Raw genomic sequence first — 24,247 nt, 5'->3', positions numbered from 1 at the left:
AACCCATACCCAACCTAAAACCTAAAAATACCCTTACCACCTCAAAACCCACACCCACCCTAAAATCTAAAAATGCCCTTACCACCCCAAAACCCATACCCACCATAAAACCTAAACACCCCTTGCCTCCCCACACCCCATACCCACCCTAAAACCCCAAAATACCCTTACCACCCCAAAACCCGTACCCACCGTAAAACCTAAAAGTGGCCTTACCACCCCAAAACCCATACCCAACCTAAAAGTGAACTTACCACCCCAAAACCCCATACCCACCCTAAAACCTAAAAATGCCCTTACCACCCCAAAACCCATACCCACCCTAAAACCTAAAAATAACCTTACCACCCTAAAACCCATGCACACATAAAACCTAAAAATGCCCTACCACCCAAAAAGCCATACCCACCCTAAAACCTAAAAATGCCCTTACCACCCCAAAGCCCCATACCCACCCTAAAACCTAAAAATGCCCTTATCACCCCAAAACCCATACCCACCCTAAAACCTAAAAATACCCTTACCACCTCAAAACCCACACCCACCCTAAAATCTAAAAATGCCCTTACCACCCCAAAACCCACGCCCACCCTAAAACCTAAAAATGCCCTTACCACCCCAAAACCCGTACCCACCGTAAAACCTAAAAGTGTCCTTACCACCCCAAAACCCCATACCCACCCTAAAACCTAAAAATAACCTTACCACCCTAAAACCCATGCCCACATAAAACCTAAAAATGCCCTACCACCCAAAAAGCCATACCCACCCTAAAACCTAAAAATGCCCTACCACCCAAAAAGCCATACCCACCCTAAAATCTCAAAATGCCCTTACCACCCCAAAACACCATACCCACCCTAAAACCTAAAAATGCCCTTATCACCCCAAAACCCATACCCAACCTAAAACCTAAAAATACCCTTACCACCTCAAAACCCACACCCACCCTAAAATCTAAAAATGCCCTTACCACCCCAAAACCCACGCCCACCCTAAAACCAAAAAACGCATTTACCACCCCAAAACCCGTACCCACCATAAAACCTAAAAGTGTCCTTACCACCCCAAAACCCATACCCAACCTAAAACCTAAAAATGAATTTACCACCCCAAAGCCCCATACCCACCCTGAAACCTAAAAATGCCCTTACCACCCCAAAACCCATACCCACCCTAAAACCTAAAAATAACCTTACCACCCTAAAACCCATGCCCACATAAAACCTAAAAATGCCCTACCACCCAAAAAGCCATACCCACCCTAAAACCTAAAAATGCCCTTGCCACCCCAAAACCCCATACCCACCCTAAAACCTAAAAATGCCCTTATCACTCCAAAACCCATACCCATCCTAAAACCCAAAAATACCCTTACCACCTCAAAACCCACACCCACCCTAAAATCTAAAAATGCCCTTCCCACCCCAAAACCCACGCCCACCCTAAAACCTAAAAATGCCCTTACCACCCCAAAACCCATACCCACCCTAAAACCTACAAATGCCCTTACCATCCCAAAACCCATACCCAACCTAAAACCTAAAAATGCCCTTACCACCCCAAAACCCATACCCACCCTAAAACTTAAAAATGCAATTACCACCAATGACTGTTACCCACCCTAAACACTAATATATATATATATATATATATAATATCACTCAACCCACATAATACTTACCTGTACTTACCTTTAAAACCTTTACAACGCATACACCTTTACCATTCATGCCTTTAGAACGAAATTCTTTGTAAAGTCATTTGTGGTAAAGGTATATTCTTGGTAAAGGCATGCGTGGGAAAGCTATGCGTGGTAAACACCTATGCGTTGTAAATGCATTGTGGTAAATGCATTTCATTGCATTCACCGCGTTGCAAGTGATGTTTCCCTTTCAAATGCTGCCATAAGGTCCAAAGGGATCAAGGTTGCGGGATGGCATCCACCACCTAGATGCAAAGGCTGCTCCCTAACATTAAGCACAGCTATTTCCGTTCTCCCAAACTGGAATTTTGATTGGGATATTCAGTGTAGCACAAAGGAAAACTGTATGCTCATATAAAGAGTTCATCAGTACATTGTAATAAATATTTCAAAATATAAACTAAGAAACCATGCTCCCCACCAATGTGATTAATCTGTGATGAAAAATATTGACTTTGACAGCTGGTTTTATTTGTCACATGAGTTTATTTGTTGCGAACTATGAAAAGTTAGTCCCATAGTAAAACCATGTCTATATTTTTAAGCTCAATTTCGTTCTTAACATGTGACTTCATCGCTCCAGTCTGTGCAGTCTTGAATGTTATCTCCACACCGGGTTTTGGGAATGCAGTCACAGTCTGCAAAGAAAACAGTGTTGCACCTCCAGCCAGAACAACTTGGGCACTGCAGTTCTAAAAATACAGGAAGCAGGAAAACTACATTAGGTTTGCCTTGGAGAAAATTATGGTATCAATAATGTTTACACATAGTTTCAACAATCAGCGGTCATTATGACCCCGGCGGTCGGCGTTAAAATGGACGAAAGTACTGCCAACAGGCTGGCGGTACTGCAAAATCACAGAGGCACATGGTAAAATTGCTAGTAACTGACAGAGCATAAAGAAAGGGGAACCAACAAGGGAAGGAGAAAGGGTACAAAGGAGGAGGAAAAGTGAGCCAGATGAAGAGAGGCAGGCAACAAATCTGTTTTTAGATATTTTTTTTAAAATGCAAAAAAGGAACCACCCTAAAATATTAAACTAATTGTGTATTTTCTAATAGTAAATATTTTTCATAAAGCAATAGATTTTATCCTTAGTTTTTACCTGATTCATCTGAGCAGTCTCCACAATCGTTTCTTGTGTCACAGACCTTGTCAATGTATGTCCAAGATCTTTTGTTTGCACAGTTGAACACCAAACCACTTGGGAGACTACTGGGTAATTTACCTGCCAGGCAAAGAAAGGCACTCAACTTATGAATTTAATATTTCTATGAATTATTGCATTAATTTTTTATTTTTGAATTTTTAAGTTTGAAGCGTGTACAAGCCAACATAGCGTTACACCACTTCCTGAAGGAATAAGAACGTTTGAGTATATAAGTCAAAAAGATCATTAAATCGTATACAAATAACTTCACAACAAAATACAAGGACAGAGAAGCAAATATAAATATATTAGGTGGTAAAAGATAACTCAATATATGGGTACCAAAATAAGTACATATAAGATTCAAACGATCATTTGTTTTGATTTTATTTGATTTTGTACTTATAAAGTGGGCCTGAAACCAAACGCTTACTGGTATTAAGAGAACCAATAAATTAAACATAGAAAGTGAAACAGATTAGCAGAGCAAGTGAGTCTCGAGTTCCTATCTGAAGCTTATTAACTGTGCTATCTGTATGTATTGTTAAGACAACTGGTTTCAGATTTTGACACTTAAAGATACGAAAGAATGGCCACCTTCTCTGATTGTAACAATAATTTATTATTTCTATGATCCAGAGACAACAATGATGTTTCCTCCTGGCCCCAGATAAGTGGTTGAATTTCCTGAGACAGCATACCAAACAATCTAGGTCTTTCCATCTTCATTGTAGTTTTGGGTTAAACCCAGTACTAAGGTTAAATTATACAGTATTACAGGAGTCTAATTTAGATAACACACAAGTGGCATTAATCAAGGAATGTGTGTTGTCCAGAAGAAAAGGAATTGCTCTATTGATTAGTCATAGTGCATGGTAATTAGAGCTACAGACAGAGTTATTGTGTGGGGACAAATCTTTGGCATTCATAACACCAAGCAGTTTAGCTTTCAGTGTTGGGAATGGGTGAAAACCCATACGTGTCAGCAGGTACGTCTCAACCCAAAGATCTTTGTTCCTGCCTAGAATCATTAATTCCATTTTGTTAGGACTAACCTTTTAATAATTGAAAGCCATCCATAAGTGAATAACTACAGTTGTGGAGCTTATCGAGTGAAGATTGAAAGTGTTGGTTGTTACTGACTGCTTAAAGGAGGTGGTAACATATTTGCAAAGCAAAGGCTGTTCGTGTTAGACAGCTTCCCCTTCGGGAATCATATCTTGAGCTTTGGGAGAAGCAGCATGGTCCAGAGGAACGCTCTCTTCTTCCCAAATAGGAAAACAAAATTTTAAACCAACACTGGTTACTTCAAGGACCACAGAATGTTTAAAAAAAATATGTGGGAATGCAAACACAGACATTGTGGTCCGCTGTTCCTTGCAGACACCATTCATGTGTTTGTAGTAAATCACAGGATCCGCAAATAGCGACATGCCTAGGCAGGCCATTCTGCAACACTGTGTGGGACCAAGGGCAAGTATTCTATAAAGGAACAAGGGTCCCTTAGATAAAAGGACAATAGATTTAAATACTAGAATCATAATGAAGTCTAAGGAAAACATGCAATAAATCAGTATATTTACTCCAATGGAAAATAAAAAAACAGTGTAGTGGGAAAACAAAAATGTCTTGGAAACCATAAATCATAATTGCTCAGGCATACCCCATGTGACAGAAAGCACAGTTAAGGTCACAGTTTTATAGTACTCTGGCTCATGTCAAAACATATATTATTGTACAGAGTCCAAGTAATAAATGTTGTTTGGAATACATATGCTGATTTATTGCATGTTTCCATAGACATCATTGTGATTCTATGTGGTATTTAAATCTATAGTCCTTTTATTTAAGGGACACTTGTTCCTTTATGGCCATTTTGTGAAGCAAACTATTAGCACATAGGAAGCACTGCAAATTTCAGAGAGGACGCAAATAGTTGCTGCACAATTTTTGCCCATTATTCACGCTCTTTCCGTTAGAACATCGGGTTCTCTGTCCCAAATTCAGAGCCCCTCTCAGGCAAGATATCAACTGACAATATACTTAATGTTTCCCTATATACTCGTTGCCCTTATTGCTTAATACAACTCTCTCTATGTTGTCTATCTGCTCTGGAAGATAATTTCACTGTATCTACTAAGGTCCCATCAGTCATCACTCTCAGATCTGTCCTGTACACCGTTCCCTGGTGTACATATGTTTAAAGCTAATCCCATGTTATGATTGTAACTCTGGAAAATATTTTCTTTATCTGTATGTAAGAGGAATCCCCATAGGCATATCATACCAAATATACCTCCCTAAGGACCATCATCGGTTCTGCATCTCACGCTTGTTTATGTAGGTTGAACACCTACTATGCTCCAGTAAGGGAACGCTTTGTAGGTTATAACCATTATCTCCTGCCCTGTCTTATTAAAAGAGACATTTGTTAGTGCTATGGATATTAGTATGCAATACTTATTTGCATGTATAGACTGGAATATTTGGCAGATGGAGCGGCACACAAGTGCCAATTGACTGAAATTGATTAAATAATTAAATGCCCTCAACTTCCCAAAAACTGTAAAAGAAAATATTAAAAGAATGAAATTATTTTGTCAATGTCTTTAAAATTAAAATTAAAAAAGTAATGCATCAATATTTTAGTGTTCAATGCACAGGACAGTCGATTGGGGAAGTCTGGAAGCCAGGGGTCCCATTGCAAACATGAAAAACAGAACCCATAGCTTGCTGTTGGGTATTAGGAAGATGCCATAATTGGAATTTACAAGGGCCCTCCCAGACCTACAGCCTTGAGCCCTGGTGCTACTCCACTTTCAGCACCATCAATAGCTATCCTCGAGGCCAGTCTTCAATTTTATTCCACCGTATCTTCTAAAACAAGTTTGATTATACCTAACCGACCCTAAACTTTAAAGCACACTTTCACATCTAGAGCTTTCTTGACACTGATAACAAATGTTCATTGGTGTCCAACACAGTAGTACTCATTTGATGGCTACCTGGAGGATGAAAACTGAGTGAAGTCTCTAGATATGGATCTGGTAATCATGTGGTCAAATGCAGATCCCCGCAGCGGGGGTATTGGCCCACAGAGACAGCAGACCTGCCTGGTTAAGTCTTATGCTTACTCATTGTAGCAGATGCCAGGATTTGGATGGGTTTTCTACGGTGGATAATATTTCTACTCACTTTACATCAGGTGTTATGGACAGGCTCTTTTTTGCAGACTTTTATTTACAATATGTGTTTCTATCTGTTTCAGTTAATAAGTACTCAAAGTGTGTTTCCAAAAGCCATTTACATGTATAAATTCATTTTGCAAGTGCACATTCAGATTTTCCATTCACAAAACCCACATTTCAGCCCATAACTCTACTCTTTCACGTGTGCTGTCACTGTACTATGGTGTAAATCTGTTCATGTGGAGAGCTATGGGAGGATTTGAGTGGAATGCCATAGATAGTTTGTGCACAAACATGCAAGTTTGTGAGTATTCATGAGAACTACCTCTCAGTCCCGTTCCAACCTAGAAATAGTTGGTGATTTGCTCCTCTCAAGGACAGGAGTAAATCGGTTTACAGGTTAAAAATGGTAAAAGGATCACCCCCCCCCCCATGTCCTGGGGAAAAGGAATTCTTCACGGACACAGTGTGTTTCCATGCGGAGAAAATAAATAACAGTTAGCAAGAGCATTTGCATGAACAAATATACATATGTATAGATGCTTGTGTGAGAGCAGCACTCCAGAATATTGCAATGTTTCAATGTAAATCTAAACCTCTGAGCGCAAATTTTCTAATTTCTTTGTGAATCAGCCTTGAGTTTGTTATCTATTTTCAGATATAGTTTCCATGCCTTCTAGGGGGTTTGGCACTTTAACTTTGAACGTGTATTGATCCATTCATTTCTTCAGCTTATCAGAACGTACCATATTATTTATAGTGAAATAAGGTCAGTTAAAACTAAATTGTGGGTGAGGGTACAGTAACTCTAGTTGTTGGTCTTCTTTCCACCCACTTCAGATTAACTTCCCTCACCACTCCATAAACAAAATACTCATGAAATGCTTAAATTTTTTAAGTGTGATTGAAAAGAGATTTAGCTTGTGCAGCCATTGTAAAATCGGTACCACAAATGGAAAGCCAAGCTAAATACATATGCAGAGGCTGCAAGAGAGAGCTATGATGCTGTTCTGACTGGTGTTTATTCTTGCAGGCATCGTGGATGGCTGAGTTATGTTGCCAGCTGTGCCATAAACATATGGCTTCTCAGCACTTAATTGGTGTTGCAGAGGCGCATTAGCAATATTTTGTAAAGACTAAGCGAGGCACTCCGTGGTCTGCTCTTCCACAAACCCCTCTCACTCCGCTGCTTCTTGGAACCTGTGCAAAGTGGAATGTTGAAACTTTTCAAACACACTCCCAGTCACAGATCTGGGTTTAATCCATCGTTATTTGACTGCAGTATGTCAAATGGGCAGCTACTAGCCTGCCACACTGGGAACACTATTTTACCACACTGCAAAGCATTCCAGGTATACCCAACCTCCATACTGTACTTTATCATATAGACACTAATTGACTACATTGCATGCTATGGAACTAACCCACAATAGTGCATTGCATTCTAAGTCGCAATGCTGCATTGCATTGCATTCTGGGGAGCCTACCCTAACCCAATATACTGTATTGCACCTTACATACACCAGCCCACTGAAATATACACTAAGGAATCTTAGCTACTGCACTAAATGCATCAAATGGGCAGCAGCCTACCGTAATTTACTGCCTCTTATGCACACTAACCCACCACACTGCACTGCATACCAGGGACACTCACCTCTGATCCGATGCTGCCTTGTAAGGCCATCAGATCACAACACTACACTAATCCCACGGGGCACTAATATGTTAATCTACACTGCAACCAAGTGTAATCATTCAACCACACAGCACTGTAAACAAGGAATACTAACCCAATTCATGACATGCTAAGATATTCTATTCTAGGGGCTATAATTTACCCCACTCAACTGCATTCTTAGAACACTACCGCACCAAAGTTCTGTTCATCCTAATGAAACTAAAAGATGACACACTGTAAGACAACTGTGAGCATGCAATTCATTTTGCATTGAACATTTCAACAGATGTCAGCTTTCTAATATTTCCTTCCTTTGAATTTTAATGCCAGGCACTCTCTCTTCTACTGGCCGACCATCAGTCTGGTACCATGAAACACTTCAACTAGTCAGGCATATGAGCTGATGTGACTGAACAGAAGCCATGCTTAATCATTCATAATAAACCGAGCTCAGAATGTGGTCATAGTCTTCACACAGACATATTTTATACACTTGCAGTTAATCAGGCATGCCTTGTGGCTGTACAATTCGGATAGCTGTGCCTCATTCAATCAGGCACACCAAATGTCCCTTTGCTTCCAGTTACTGTGATTCCACTGTCACAATCTTACCCCAGATATGATCTGCTAACTTTATGCTTTCTGGGTCGTTGCCCACTTCCAGTAGCCATACCTCAGTCAGCCAGGCATACCAGTTGAGCCTTCACTTCAGATGGCAGTGCTTCAAAAGTCATCATTAAACAAATGACCTGTTTCATTTACCTTCAGGCAATCAGCCATGCCTGGTGTCCACCTAATTCAGGAGCCGTGCTTCAGGCAGTCAGACACTCTGAATGGCCTTCACCTTCCAGTGGAGATGCTTCACTCAACTTCACTCCAAACTGAGCTGCCTTATGGCTGTACCACTCCTCATGCATGCCTACCCTTACAGTTGAATGCTCTCTGCTGACATTTTGTTTCTTACTCTATCATTTCTCTTATTATCCCTTTGGCCACATAATCGTAACTCATTACAAGGCTAAGGTTCCTCGGTGCTGGCTTTCCTATCTGGTCTTTTTTCTCTTCTAAGGTCTAGTCACAACCTTGTGTTGTTAAAATGTGACTTATGTTCTGGAAAAACAGATCCATTTCCACCTTGAAGATGTGAACTCTATCAGTGCCATATTTAGAAGGGGCATTTAACCATAACCAATTCCCACAATGTTTACAATTTTAAACATGGCTTCATTTAACTTTCTCCTGAAATCCTTGATGTTTTCTTTTCGCCCCATGCCAGTACTTTCAAATGATAATCTCAGACCATAATTATTCTGTGGCTCCACATAATCTGCTCTTAACCACCAAGAAGCGCCTCGTATTCTGCAGCAGTGTCCCATGCCCTCCAAAGTAAGGTACTTCCTACCCAGGTATTATTACTGTAATGTCAGGTGCTGGGGAGTGCCCTAATTGTAACTTGGTGAATCCTTCCAGCATGTTCCACTGTATGCCCGGCCTACCCATCAGCACTAATTAGGTGTACACAAAATCATGCTTTCCACGTCAATCATGTGGGCATGCTTAGCTCCTCTTGATACAAATGAGTGCTTCTTGGCCAATACCCTCTTGGCGACTACAAACAAAGAAACTAAACTGGTATAAATAAAGTGGGACCAAATCAATGTTTGTTTTTTTCTTTTTTACACATGATTTTACCATTACCCATTTTATCCAACACTGAAGAGTAACGGCACTGCCGCTGGGAGCCTTAACATTTTAAAACTACATTCTACATACAATTGAGTTGTACGCCTACTAGAGTAAAAAATCAGCTTATATAACAAACATGTGCAGTAGGGCTCCAGACATATTTCTTAGATATGGTGATTACAAGCAACTTGCACATATGGTTGAATATAGTGTTTAAAGTGGTCATAATCCCACCTCCCAGTTTTTCTTATGTTGTCCTCCAACAAGCCTTCTCTGAATGTCAGCGATGCTGCCCTGGTACAGAAAGAGTGGGTGATTAAACACCCACCTAGTAAGCCCTGCTTTTACCAATATCATTGCTTCATAATCAATGGGTACCTATCCTTATTGATAAGTAAGTAACCATCCTCCTTTTGCAGCACCTCCAATTAGGAGACTAACAGTGTTACACAGGAATCTCTTTCATTAGATCCTATTCTGTTTAGTGCCACAACCCTTCCTTTGCCCTGCTGGTAATTTTTTGGCTTATGTACTAGCAAATTGATGAAAAGGTTTCCATTTCTAAAGTCTTTGATACCCAAGCCCCTCAAGCTAACCACAAGCTCTAATACCCAGAAGGCCCCAAAAGATGCCAACACACATGCTGCCTTGAAGAGGACAGTCTCATATTGCAAGCTGCATGTTGCAGATATATGATCTAAAATGCATTGTACTGTGGTTAAGTCAATGGGGCTCGGTTGTCAGTTCAAATCCAGGCTTTCAATAAGGAAACCTTTGCTGGGATTCATAATTCCTTGGAGCCTGTGGAGATAATCTATGGCTTCCGGCTTTTCTTTGACACAAGAACTGGATTTCTCTGTGTCCTTTGCTCAAAGGATGAACAGTTTTACTCTGCTGTCACTGGAGCAGTAGGTCTTGGGCATTATCTCTCGTACATGTGATAAAACTCTTTTATAAGATTGTTGGTAACTATGGCATGTGTGGACCCAGAGTAATTCCTGCTATTTCCTTTAATATCTTCTTCATAAAACTGACTTCTAAAGCTCTTAGTCAAATGGGGGTCATGAAAATGTCTGTTTCAGGCTTCTCCACTCTGAACCTGTCCAGCTGGAACCAGAGAGTGTGTCAATAGCCTTATTTCTAATCCACTCCACATGACCAGGTTTACCTGTACTACTGCCACGTTGTATGACCAGATGAATAGTCTGTAGTTGGACAATCTGTCACAGGGGTGTTGAATTTTTTTAATACTCTACTTGGCTAAGGGGCAAAATGCTACTGAGGTCTACATGTCCTGTAAAATCCACTTGTCTCACCTATTCCCTACATCATCTATGAGCCTGACAGAGAAACATTTAATATATTTTTATTTTGTTTTATTACAAACAATAACAATTCAATGCTTTGTAATCATGCTAAAGACAAACTTGAAAAGTTATATTATCCCTATTATCTAAAAGTATAGAACTCGTATAGGAATACAACAATAAATGATCTTGCATTGCAGGCTGCTCTAAGACTCATATTGACAATACTTCAATAGTTATGATAGATGTAGCCTCTTATGTCCACACACATGCTTTGTGTCTCCTGTAGTAAGCCAGGGATCAAAAGCTCAAAGTTGGGTCCTTCTAGCTTAAGAAGCATTAGGTCTTGGAGAAGATCTTGACTTAACAGTGTTCTTAGTCGGTTCTCAATGATATTCAGTGTAGAGAACACACATTCTGCTTCTGCTATAAATACATTGAATGTGATCATCTCCACAAGCTTTAATATATTTGTCAACGTGGAAGGTTTTGTTGCTAGCAGAGTGCAGTATAGAGGCAATACAGGAATGTTTTTGGTCTGAAAGCTTTTCATATGGGTTTTAAGCCCATAAACCCCTCTATAATTGCCAACCTCTCATCTGTGGTGAAAAGTACTTCAAAAGTTTGAAATATTGCCTCAATATCATAGAGCCCATATTCATAGAGTTCCTCTCTACTTCTAGTCACTGTGTATAATCAAATGCCTGGAAACCTTGAACTGGCATGCAATTACATTTTGCAAACCTCTCATCAATGTACTTACCCACACTGTCAATTAACTCACTGCCACTTTGGATTGTTGTTGCTGGTTGGCAACGTCCTGGTAAATATATTTCCCAGCCGTCAGTAGAAATGTTTCCAAACATATTTTCTTTGGGGTGGTACAGTTTATTAAAATGCTACATATATTCACACAACTCACTCTTTAGGCCTACTAGGATCAGTGCACGCCTCTCTACAGCAGGTAGAACATGCAATAAAAGCAGTTCATTAGACTGAAAGAATTTTGAAAGCTGAGACACTGGCCTTAGGACATCTCCCAGACTGTAAAGGTTTATTTGATAAATGTAAAGCTAGTTACAATTAAGAGGTACTTTTTTGCCCTAGCTGCAGAATTATCAGTCCCAGCTGCAAGCTTCTTCTGGTGTAGAACCACTGTCTGGAGGTTTTGTTGCATGGCTGGCAAAGCCCTGGTTTTGCTGGATACCCATCTAACCTGCTTAATATCAGTGAAATGTGCACAGTTTTCAAAAATTAGTCTTGAAATTTCTTTGGCATCTCTTCGTCTCTTAGGACTATTCACCAGTAAAATTGGAAAATCCATTTCAAAGTTTGTTAAAACTGAGAAATAGAGTTATTGGATTTTACTGTGTCTAGAATCCCAAGCTGAAGCTTGTGAGCTACACAGTGGAACGGTATAAAAAAGGAATGTCTGTCTTTAGGAGTCCTGCAACCCCTCCCTTAGTTTCCATCATAACTGCAGCACTATCCAAATTGACAAGTATTACTGACTGGCCTGGATGTTCTGTAGACCTCATACCTACTAAATCCAAAGATAAGCTTTGGATTCATTCAACTATACCATCCAGAATACCTTGTGCATATGCATGTTTGAGTGGAGCAAGATCCGCAAACAGAGTGTAGAGTTTCCCACCATTGACTACTCTCACCAGCAGTTTCCTGTTCAAGGATGGCACTATCTGTGCTTCCGTCAGCAATAATGCAGATGAAGCGAGGATTTGAAACTATTTTTTGATGTCCTGTCAAAGTATATCTGCCTCACATGAACTCTGAGGCTTTTTCACACTTTGTATAATTTTCTCCTATATCCACACCTGCTTTCTTCATAGCCCTATATACGGTTTCCATGTCTGATAGTGTCTCTCCTTGTTTTGCACTTAGATAAGCATTGTCAAGCAAGATTGTCAGTTTCTTTCTTTCTTTCTCCTTCAGCTTTTGCAGTGCTTTCATGATGAGGGCTGCTCTGTACAGGCACTAGAATGTGAGGTACTAGCTGTAATACTCTGAGACTGCAAGGCAGTGTCTTTCATTTCCCAGCGTCATGCAACTTATGTCATACCTGCCTTTCTAGTTTCATGAGGTCTGATTGGTTTAATGTGCAACTGGTCACATCCAATTATGAATGGTTTTCTTAGGATGTTTTTGGCATTTAGTGCAGTACACTTATGGTTCTTCTCCCTCCTGACTTTACTTCAGGACTAGCCATGGCCAGGACTCCACCCAGCGAAACTGAAAACTTGTTTTCTTTTTTCAGCATCATACTCATTGTTCTTGGTTATGTTAGGATTATGTGGGGTGGTAGAAGGCCCAACCTCATTTGGTTCTTACTGATTTCTTCTCCTGGCTTTTCTTTATCAGTGTCTTTACTTGTTTTAATCCAGAGTTGAACAGACTTTGCTGAGACATGTTTGTCTGTCAACAGGACAAAGTGATCAAGTCTGAGACTATACTTGATTCAGTTTTAAACTCACTGCCCTAGAAATGTTGAGCTATTTTTGCAACAAGCTTTTTTACATGGAAGACTGGACTAAATCTTGATTCAGTTCTCCTCTACAATTTTCCAAACTCTTTGAGACTATGCCGCTACTACTGTTTGTAGTGATTCTATTTGATGACAAATTGTGAACACACTGAAGTCTGATGCAACCCTGGGTGCACCCTAGACCTGGAAGCCAAGAAACAATTTACAGTAAGAACAAGGATTTGAGATATTTGGAAAAGTACGAGCTTAGATAACGGCAATTCAAATCTACCATCTTTGTCACCATTAAAAAAATAATCTAAAAAATATTAGAAATTATGTGTAATTGACTGCTTAAGAAAGATGGATAAAATAAATAAAAGAAATAATGAACAGAAAAGAAAGAATTAAAGAAAAAAGGAAATAAAGCAAAAAGAAAGGATTAGGAAAGAAAAACAATAGACTGAATCGGGAATCGTTTTTACCTCACCCACGTGTGTAGGGCAAACCAAGTGCTTCTTGTTTGAAGACTGGTTACAAAGTCGCTAGATCTCGCTTTTCATTCTGACCTATTGGCTTTGCCAGTGCCTTCTGCCGATGCCTTGCAGCATCAGCAAAAAGCTTATGGCTGATGCCATGTAGCATCATAAAAATAAGAGCAAAAACCAAACAGGCATGACAATGAGTCGATTTCTTAGGCTCCCACATGTATGGGCAGGATTTGATACCCAGTGACGCACCAAAATTAGCAAATCAACCCATCACTTCCCTGCTCTATGCCAATGGTGCGACGCCACTAACAGTCTGAAAGGATACTCGCTGCTTCTTTGCCGGGCCTTGAAAAAGTCAATTCTGAGGAAACACGTGTCGGCTCTTTGTCTTCTTTGAACATGAGATTGATATTGGCCTTTTGACACCACGCCCACTGTGTATTATTGGTTCTGGCGATGTGTTTCCTGAGACAACACAGAGGAATAAATTGAAATTCTCACATATCTGCGATGTGCCGTGGTTCTTCTTCTCTTTACAAATCGACTGTGGCCTCTTGAGGTGACAGCCTATGCACCCTGTGGCTGGGTGCGAAACCACTTGGGCACTCCTTCCCACAACATAAACTCTACTACCATGGATTTTGTACATATACGTTAGCTCATGCCTGGATGTGCGCACCATTTTCACATAGCCACAATCTTTGTTGTTATCTTTGCCAATGACGTTGTTTTCCTAGGTCAAACTGTGAAAGGACTACAAAGGCTTATTAACTCCTTACAGAAGTACAGTAGCACCAATGGTATGACAGTGAACTACGAAATGAAGAAGATTGTAATTTTCGTCCACAAAAAGAAAAAGACGGGAACATGGCATCTAAATAATCACTGCCTGAAACTAGCTCAAAATGACAAATACTTTGGATGTAGGCTGGACGATAAGGGTGGACACAGCACAATTAAACACATTAAAACCCAAAGCTACATCACTTAAATTTGCCTTCCACACCATCTTCAATCAAATAAAACAACCCTCCTTGGAGCCCCTACTGAAGATTGTAAAAGCCAAACGTATTCCCACTCTAGGCTATGGCCTGGAAGCTTTCCTGGTGAAATTAGGCTCCCTGTTAAACACGGTCCAGAGTTCTGTTTTAATATCATTATTCTCAGTTCTGTAGCCCAGATCAGATTGGAATTTATGTTGTGTAACCAACTTTCAGCACATAAGGCTGTCCTTCTCAAATGCCTGCATTTACCACGGTGGGCAAATGAAGGTACTCTGAAGAATTTAATATGGCTATAAGTCTCATCAGTGACCAACTTTTCATCCCAAAACCCCTGAAAGCTTGCCCTTTCGGGTGCATTGGAGCTTAAAAATACACCAACTCTCTGGAACCAAAATGTCGCTGGTCTTAAGCTTGCTGTCAACAAAGCGCTTCTTAAAGAATCCTTTTAACTTGACCATCAGACATTCAAGAGCAGAAAGTATGCAGCCCTTGTACCAGGGAGCTGTGATAAGAGGTGTACAAAAATACATCACAGATACATTCTCTATGTATTACAAAACCAAGTTTTGCGCTATTGGAATGGGCATTTATTCCTCACTACATATGTTTCCAACTCTTGGTCAACCCGTCCCCTCAGCAATAATGCCTCCTTTGTGGGCAGCTACAACAGTCCTTACCCCATCTGCTGTGCATTTGTCCGGCACTAATGGATGATCGCAGAAGGCTCCTGCACCATGTCCTTCTCAAACAAGGGTTTTGAACAGTTCAGGCAGCAGTGAACTTTTTTCTGAAGGAAGCTGGTCCTCAAGCAATCACAGGAGCAATACAATTTTTGAACAAACCACACAAAATGATAAGAAATCTAAATTCACCCTCAATCATTTTAGAACTGTAGAACACAGTGCTAAGAATGCCAGAAGAAGAAATGTAACCTATGAGTCTGAGTGGCAATATTTACATTATGAGAAATAAAGCAATAAACTCTCAGGTACTTTGACGTGAGTAAAGCCAGTAGACTGGTGCGTAGGGTCCTGTGTATAGAACCAACTCTGGCCTTTGCAGACCATTTCATTTGCATTGTCACAATAGCTGAACACCTTTCAGTCTTTTATCTTTACTGTCATGCTTTACGCTATTGTGCCTTTAGGTCTCATTCTAATCACAGCTCTTATTTTTTTTATGAATCGTCTGCATCAGCTTGACAATCGTAAAGGTCTTTTTATGTGTGCTGTGGCAACAGCCGGCTATCTTTTATATATCCTTGCATATATTATTGTTATTTTTTACTTTTTAGTTAAAAAATTCTCTATGAACAGCATTATTTATTAAGCTCTTTTATCCCTTTTACTTGTCATATCAATTCTGATATATTTGTATCACAGGGTTCTCACTTTGATGGACCTAACTGTCTAAATAAAATATTATTAAACTTGAAACTTGAAACCTGTATGTAGGAAGCTGGCCTGGTGTGGTGAACACCTATGGTATTTGCACCTTATACCAGGTCCAGGCAACCCGTATTAGTTAGTGAAGCATTGCCTAGGAGCCAGGGCTCTCTAGTGGTAGCTGTGGTGCGTAGCTAAGACTTATCTAGGAGGAGTGTAAAGCACTTGCAATACCACAGTAGTCACACGTAACTTATCTCACATGAAAGGAACCACACAGTGTTGCAAAAATAAAGGTACTTCATTACAGTAACACTGAACTAGATTACTTATAGGCAGTCCCCCAACTGGAGGTAAGTATATACTATATGTACATGGTAAGTATTAGGAATTAGCATAGAAAAACAACAAGCATTGGCAAGAAATAGCAGAAAATAGCTAGGACCCTATTTGGGGGAAGAGGGGGCACCATATACCAAAATAGTGAAATGCGAAGTGAGGTCCCCCACCCAAGGATGTGGAATAGTTAGGAGGGTGCTGGGAGAACTTGGGACCCCCAAAGGTGAGTACCTAGATGACCCCCAGCGACCAGGAGAGCAGAGGTAAGTTACCTGGTCTTCCCATAGACTAACAAGAGGTCTTGGAAAAGGAGCTCTGCAAGAACAGGACCAGTCCAGTGAAACTCAACAGTGGATTCCAGGCGAAGAGGACCTGCAAAAGAAGGAGACAGAGTCCAGCCCATGTCCAGGTGGGGCAGGAGCCAATACCCACCCTTCTGAGGATGAAGATCGGGGTCGATGATGGAGGATGAAGACCAGCTGTGGAGCCCAGGAGCTGCAGAGTAGTCCCTGAAGTCATGCAAAAGCTGTCCCACGTAGGTTGCTGAGTCGCAGTCGAGTCAGTGGTCAGGAGGACCACCAAAAATCCTTGGCAAGTGCAATTCTGGACAGTAGAGGATTTGCAGGGCTAAAGAGGACCAGCAAGGTCCAGGGGACTAAACCCTTGGAGGGAAGTTCGGGCTGACTCTCAGCAGTCAGGAGAGCCAGGAGAAGCAGTTGTAACTCCCAAAGGCAACCCACTGGCAGCAGGCACAGTTGTGGTACATGGGGATTCTGTCCTGCAAGTAGAGGCAAGGGCTCACCGTCTCCCAAGTTGGACAGAAGGCAGAGAGGACCAAGAAGACCACTCAGAACCACCACCTGTGTTAGAAGATCCATGCAGTTCGAGTGGAGAGCAGCTCCCAGCAGCCAGACGTCATAGCCTTAGGTGCCTGCAGATGCAGGGGGGTGACTTCTTCATTCCAAGGGAGGCACCTTCTTGCTTCTTTGGTGAAGTCTTGTTGACCCAGAGGATGCCTAGCCGTGGAAATGTTCAATTGCTGGAAGGAGCAAAAGAAACAATGTTGCAAGGTGAGGTTGTCTCAGGGGTTGCAGGCTTGTTTAGTTCCTGTGAAGTCCAGCAGCGGTTCCAGTTCCAGGAGCAGAAGAGGTCGATGCAGAGGAGTCCTGGTGGAGTTTTGCATGTCGAATCTGGGGACCCACCCGTAAGGGAGTTCCTAAGTAGCCGTAACAGGGGGCTTGGTCACTCTGCGGGGTGACCACCTATCAGAGGCGGCCACTGACGTCAATTACCTCTCCTGACCAAACAGATGCTCCAGGGGCCTCTGCACATCTTGTTTCCAAGATGGCAGAATCAAGTGGCCACCTGGAGTAGCTCTGAGCACCAACCCTACAGTGGTGATGGACAGGAGCATGGTCACTCCCCATTCCTTTGTTTGGTTTCGTGCCAGAACAGGGACCGGGGGTCACTGGAATGGTGCAAACCAAATTATACAAGGAGGGCACCAACTGTGCCCTTCAAAGCAAGCCGGTGGCGTGGGGAGGCTACCCCTCCCCAGCCTTGTAACACCTATTTCCAAGGAAGAGGATGCTGCATCTTCTGTCCCACATGAAATCCTTTGTTCTGCCTTTTCCTGCTTGAACTGGTCAAGCAGCAGGAGGGCAGAAACCTGTCTTGAGGGGCTGCAGCAGCATATGCTGCTCGCAAAACCCTTGAAGACAGGCAAGAGCAATACTGGGGGGGTCCTCTAAGGAGCCCCCAGAGTGCATGGAATCATGCCATCAATACTGTCATTAGTGTTGGGGTATGATTCCGAAATGTTTGATACCAAGCATGCCTAGGTTAGGAGGTACCATTATGTAGCTGTACCACAGGTCAGTACACAGGTAAAATGGCTACCCCGCACTTACGAAGTCCAGTGCACTGGAACTGGGGTTTGTTGGGGTACCTCTGCTCATGCAGGGGTGCCCTCACACACAGGAATCTGCACCTTGCCCTTTGGGCTGTAAGGGCCTACCATTTGGGTGAGTTACAGTGACCTGGTTTAGTGACCAGTAGTGAAAGGGTGCATGCGCCTTTCCATGCAGGCTGCAATGGCAGGCCTGCAGACACTGTTTATTTACATGGGTTCCCATGGGTGGCATGATGCATGCTGCAGCCTATGGGGAAACCCTGATGTACCAATGTCCTGGGTACCTAAGTAAGTAGGGACTTACAGGGGCACCAGTATGCAAATTGTGGGGTGTAAAGGGTATCAAAAGCAACCAGAGAGCACAATCACTGGGGTCCTGGTTAGCAGGGTCCCAGTCAAAACAGTCTAAGCACACTGATAACAGGTAAAAAGTGTGGGTAACCATGCTAAAATGAGTGACTTTCCTGCAATGTCTAAGGAGGTTAATCTTCAAATGTAAAGGGTGTTTGGGAGCCACTACTGGCTTTAATTGATGGAATCACATGAAGCTTTTGCAATGACAGATTTATTCTTCAGTGGTAATGCATGGGAGTTATCAGCTGAGATTTGTAGTGCAGGCTTTTAAGGGACAGTTACATAAAACAAATTGTATTACGTACAGTCTGGGCATTATTAATATCTTTACTTTGGAAGCATCATTTTATCCTAAACCTTTTTACGCATTTTGTAGCATTATATCTTATTTGGAATGCAAGTTTAATATAATGACTTACATATTCACAGTGCTTTCGGTCACAGGGTGGGACCTCGTAACACAAAAAATACACGTCACTACATAGATGCCAAGTTTTCAGATTGCTTATGTGTGACATCTGAATATTCTTTGCATGCTTATGCGTGACATTTAGTTAGATAATGTGTCTCACTTTGAGTGGCACTTGATTGTGGATCGGAGCAAGCACTTCTGTCTGTGTAGTTAGATACAAATACTCCTTATAGTATCTCTTTTCTAAAATGATGATCATATTAAAAGTATTTGTGGTTTATAATAAACAACATGCAATTAATTTGGTAATGCACCATAGTCTTGTAAGACAAAGAGCCAGTCCACCATTGTGAAAAATGAAGCACTAATCCCAGAGTGCAAAGTGCTCGGTGTTGCCCAAAAGCCAGGTGTGGCCAAAGCTACCAGATACACACAGCACAGCAATGTGTGACTCACTTGTTGCAGTGCAAGAAGTTTTATACTCAGTTGCTGCAGCTTCCTGATCCACATGTTTGAATAGGAAAAATGAGTTTTCCATTGTGGAAGAATAGCACCTGCCCCATCATTATGAGTCGTAACTCCAGCCAGTACTGCTTTTTTAAAGCCCACAGCACATTGCATTTTGGGACTTGTAGTTTTGCATGTTGAATAGATTACTGGGTAATATGTCAGAATTTGCAGAAAGTATGTAACACTCACCTCACAGCATATTTAAAGTAATATGTTACTAACGTTTATGGTGAAAGAGCAATGGTGGAGAAGTGTGAATGGACTATAACAGTTCCTACTTAGCTTGCAAAATGCTATTACTTATGCAAAGTTCCATTATAACCTTTGTGTTGTTTTATATAATTAAGCATATTTTTTGCTATTAATTTTAGAATGCAGTTTTTTGCATCACTTTTTACATGGAATTACATTTTGGTGATGCAAGAGTGTTAGACCTGGCATCCTTGGTGTGGTGTCCCCTGTCGTTTTGCCTTTGCTTCCTGTATTTTTGACTGTGTGCTGGATTTAGCTTTTGCTGGTTTTGGTACTCTGGGCACTTTACCACTGCTGACCAGTGCTGTAGTGCAAGTGCTCCCTATCTAAATTGTGGTTATGATTGGCATGTTTGATTTAAGTATTTGAGTATAGTGCACCATGTGTGCCCAGGGCCTGAAAATCAAATGCTACTAGTGGGCCTGCAGCACTAATTGTGTATAATAAGTAGCCCTGTAACCATGTCTCAAACCTGCCATTGTAGTGTCTATGTATGCTTTTTTCAAACTGCCAGTTCGACCTGATAAGTGTACCCACTTGCCAGGCCCAAACCTTCCCTTTTACTACATGTTAGTCACCCCTAAGGTAGGGCCAAAGCAGCCCCATGGTCAGGGTGCAGTGTATTTAAAAGCTAGGACATGTACTAGTGTGTTTTACATGTCCTGGTAGTGAAATACTGCTAAATTCGTTTTTCACTATTGCATGGCCTATTTCTCCCATGAGTTAACATGGGGATTGCCATTAAATACCTTTTAAGGGTAATTTCCCAGTGAGAGCAGATAGAGATATGGGCCCTGAATTAATCCCCTTCGCTGCCAGGCCTTTTACCCCTTAGGTACCAGGCCTTTTTTTGGCTATTTGGGGCAGTTTGCGCTTAGGCCCTCATAACATTTTGTCCACATAAGCTACCCAAGCCAAATTTGCATCCTTTTTTTCCAACGTCCTAGGAATTCTAGAGGTACCAAGAGTTTGTGGGTTCCTCTGAAGGAGACCAAGAAATTAGCCAAAATACAGCAAAAATTTAGTTTTTTTCAACAAAATGGGAAAAAGGGGTGCAGAAGAAGGCTGGTGTTTTTTCCGCTGAAAACGGCATCAACAAAGGGTTAGCGGTGCTAAAATCACCATCTTGCCAGCTTTCAGGAACAGACAGACTTGAATCAGAAAACCACATTTTTCAACACAATTTTGGCATTTTACTGGGACATACCCCATTTTTACTATTTTTTCTTCTTCCAGTTAGTGACAGAAATCGGTATAAAACCTATGCTGGATCCCGGAAAGCTAAACATTTCTGAAAAGTAGACAAAATTCTGAATTCAGAAAGGGGTCACTTGTGTAGATTGTACAAGGGTTTCCTACAGAAGATAACAGCTGAAATAAAAATATATTGAAATTGAGGTGAAAAAACAGCCATTTTTCTTCACGTTTTACTCTGTAACTTTTTACTGCAATGTCAGATTTTTGAAAGTCTGCTGGACTCTTCTGGACCCAGAGCCAATAAATGAGCTGCACCTTGCAATGAGTTTTCATTCTATACATGGTATACAGCAATTCTTTTGCTGAAATATAAAGAGTGAAAAATAGGTATCAAGAAAACCTTTGCATTTCCAAAATGGGCACAAGATAAGGTGTTGAGAAGCAGTGGTTATTTGCACATCTCTGAATTCCGGGGTGCCCATACTAGCATGTGAATTACAGGGCATTTCTCAAATAGACGTCTTTTTTACACACTGTCTTACATTTGGAAGGAAAAAATGTGGAGAAAGACAAGGGTCAATAACACTTGTTCTGCTATTCTGTGTTTCCCCAAGTCTCCCGATAAAAATGGTACCTCACTTGGGTGGGTAGGCCTAATACCTGCGACAGGTAATGCAACATGGACACATCACACTTTTACATTGAAAACTGAGGTGTTTTTTGGAAAGTGCCTAGATGTGGATTTTGATCTCTAGCTCAGCCGGCACCTAGGGAAACCTACCAAACCTGTGCATTTTTTTAAACTACACACCTAGGGGAATCCAGGATAGGGTGACTTGTAGGGCTCTCACCAGGTTCTGTTACCCAGAATCCTTTGCAAACCTCGAAATTTCGCCCAAAAACACTTTTTCCTCACATTTCGGTGACAGAAAGTTCTGGAATCTGAGAGGAGCCACAATTTCCTTCCACCCAGCATTCCCCCAAGTCTCCTGATAAAAATGGTACCTCATTTGTGTGGGTAGGCCTAGCGCCCGCGACAGGAAATGCCCCAAAACACAACATGGACACATCACATTTTCCCAAAGAAAACAGACCTGTTTTTTGCAAAGTGCCTAGCTGTGGATTTTGGCCTCTAGCTCAGCCGCCACCTAGGGAAACCTCCAAAACCTGCTAATTTTTTAAAACTAGACACCTAAGGGAATCCAAGATGGGGTGACTTGTTGGGCTCTCACCAGGTTCTGTTACCCAAAATCCTTTGCAAACCTCAAAACTTGGCCAAAAAAAAGACTTTTTCCTCACATTTTGGTGACAGAAAGTTCTGGAATCTGAGAGGAGCCACAAATTTCCTTCCATCCAGCATTCCCCGAAGTCTCCTGATAAAAATGGTACCTCACTTGTGTGGGTAGGCCTAGTGCCCTTGAAAGGAAATGCCCAAAACAATATGTGACACATCAAAATGATCAAATACTAAACTACTTGTTTTTGCGGTGGTGGGAACCTGCGTTTTTGGTCCTCGGCTCAGCAGCCATATAGGAAAACCTACCGAACCCAAACATTTCTGAAAACTAGACACCTGAGGGAATCCAGGGAGGTGTGACTTGCATGATATCCCCCAATGTTTTCTTACCCAGAATCCTCAGCAAACCTCAAATTTAGCTAAAAACTCTCATTTTTCCCACATTTCTGTGTGGGATCACTGCACAGGGACATATTACCTACCACCCAACGTTCCGCTCAGTCTCCCGGTAAAAATGATACCTCACTTGTGTAGGTGGGCCAAGTGCCTGTGACAGGGAAGAGCCAAAAACATGTCGAAATTGAGGGGGAACCAAAGCGGGTCCAAAAGGCAGTTTGAAAAAAAACATTTATAGGCTGACAAGTGGGGCAACATTTTTATCAGTATAGATGAGACAATGCTGGGTGGTAGGAATTTTGTGGATTCCTGCAGATTCCAGAAGGTTCCATCAAAAAATGTGGAAAAAATGTGTGATTGCCAGAAAAGTTGGAGGTTTGCAGGGCATTGTGGGTAAGAAAATGGTGCAGGGTGCATGTGAAGCATACCACCCTGGACTCACCCAGATGTTTAGTATTCAGATGTGTCTAGGTCTTGTGGATTTTTCTACATGGCAGCGTCCCAAAGTCCAAAAAAGTGCAGCCCTCACCATTCCAAGTGGGACGATTTTGAGAGTTGGCCAAGCTCTCATGGCCCAAATGTAAAAGCAAAAATAATCAAATGTCCTCTTGCTTGCCATGGGATAAGATGTTTTTGTGTGTGGGGGAGAGCTGAAAGACTGTTACCCCCTTCAGTTTGGGTGGGGGCATAACCATGCCCATACTGGTTGGTAGCCACCACCACACAATTTCATTTTTTAATTCCCTGGCATCTAGTAGACTTTCTGCCCCCCTGGGGTGTGGATTGGGGGTAATTGTCCCATCTGCCCGCTGGTGGGCATAACAACTTTGGCCCCATTTATTTGGGGTGGGGGTATGGCCATACCCCCACCCTCTTCTTTTGAAAAAAAATCTTCCCTGATCTCTGGTGGGCTTTCTACCCCCATTGGGGGCACATGGGCCTTCCAAAAATAGGCTGATCTGCCCCCAAGGGGGACAGATATGGACAACAGTAATGTGCCCCCATGGGGAGAGACCCTTGCCCAAGGGGCTGCCACCCCCCAAACAAAACACACACCAATCCCAAGTGGTTTCTGGCCCCCGGTGGCAGATCGGCCTAATAGAAATAGGCTGATCTACCCCCAAGGGGAGCAGAAACAGCCTAAAATAAATTTGCCCCTAGGGGAGCGACCCTTGCCTAAGGTGTCGCTCCCCTTGCGTGAAATCGGCACAAAAACAATTCCCCGGTGCCTAGTGGTTTTTGTCCCCCCTTGGGGGCAGATCGGACTAATAAAAATAGGCCGATTTGACCCCAAGGGGGGCAGAAATGGCCTAAAATAAATTTGCCCCCTAGGGGAACGACCCTTGTCTAAGGGGTCGCTCCCCTTGCGTGAAATTGATGCAAAAAAATTAAAATCCAGTGGTTTCTGCCCCCCTTGGGGGGAGATTGGCCTAATAAAAATAGGCCGCTCTGCCCCCAAAGGGGGCAGAAATGGCCTGAATACAATATGCCCCCCTAGGGGAGCGACCCTTGCCTAAGGGGTCGCTCCCCATATATAAAAACATCAAGTAAACAAAAA

General features: G+C 42.0%; 1 protein-coding gene across 1 annotated transcript in view; it reads right to left on the bottom strand.

Annotated features, from left to right (window-relative positions):
- Nucleotides 1–2,202: 2,202 nt before the first annotated feature.
- Nucleotides 2,203–24,247, bottom strand: part of LOC138275469 (low-density lipoprotein receptor class A domain-containing protein 1-like) — a 211,391-nt gene continuing 189,346 nt past the window's right edge. Inside the window, exons 6-7 of the mRNA XM_069219140.1 lie at nt 2,812–2,934; nt 2,203–2,397 (exon numbers count right to left, since the gene is read on the bottom strand). Coding sequence (XP_069075241.1) covers nt 2,264–2,397; nt 2,812–2,934 — 257 coding nt within the window. The 3' untranslated portion in view covers nt 2,203–2,263. The remainder of the gene's footprint in view (nt 2,398–2,811; nt 2,935–24,247) is intronic.

This window comes from Pleurodeles waltl, chromosome 1_1 (genome assembly GCF_031143425.1).
Source record: "Pleurodeles waltl isolate 20211129_DDA chromosome 1_1, aPleWal1.hap1.20221129, whole genome shotgun sequence".
Lineage (NCBI taxonomy): Eukaryota > Metazoa > Chordata > Amphibia > Caudata > Salamandridae > Pleurodeles > Pleurodeles waltl.
The sequence above is the reverse complement of the archived record's forward strand: the minus strand, read 5'-3'. Positions and strand labels throughout refer to the sequence as shown.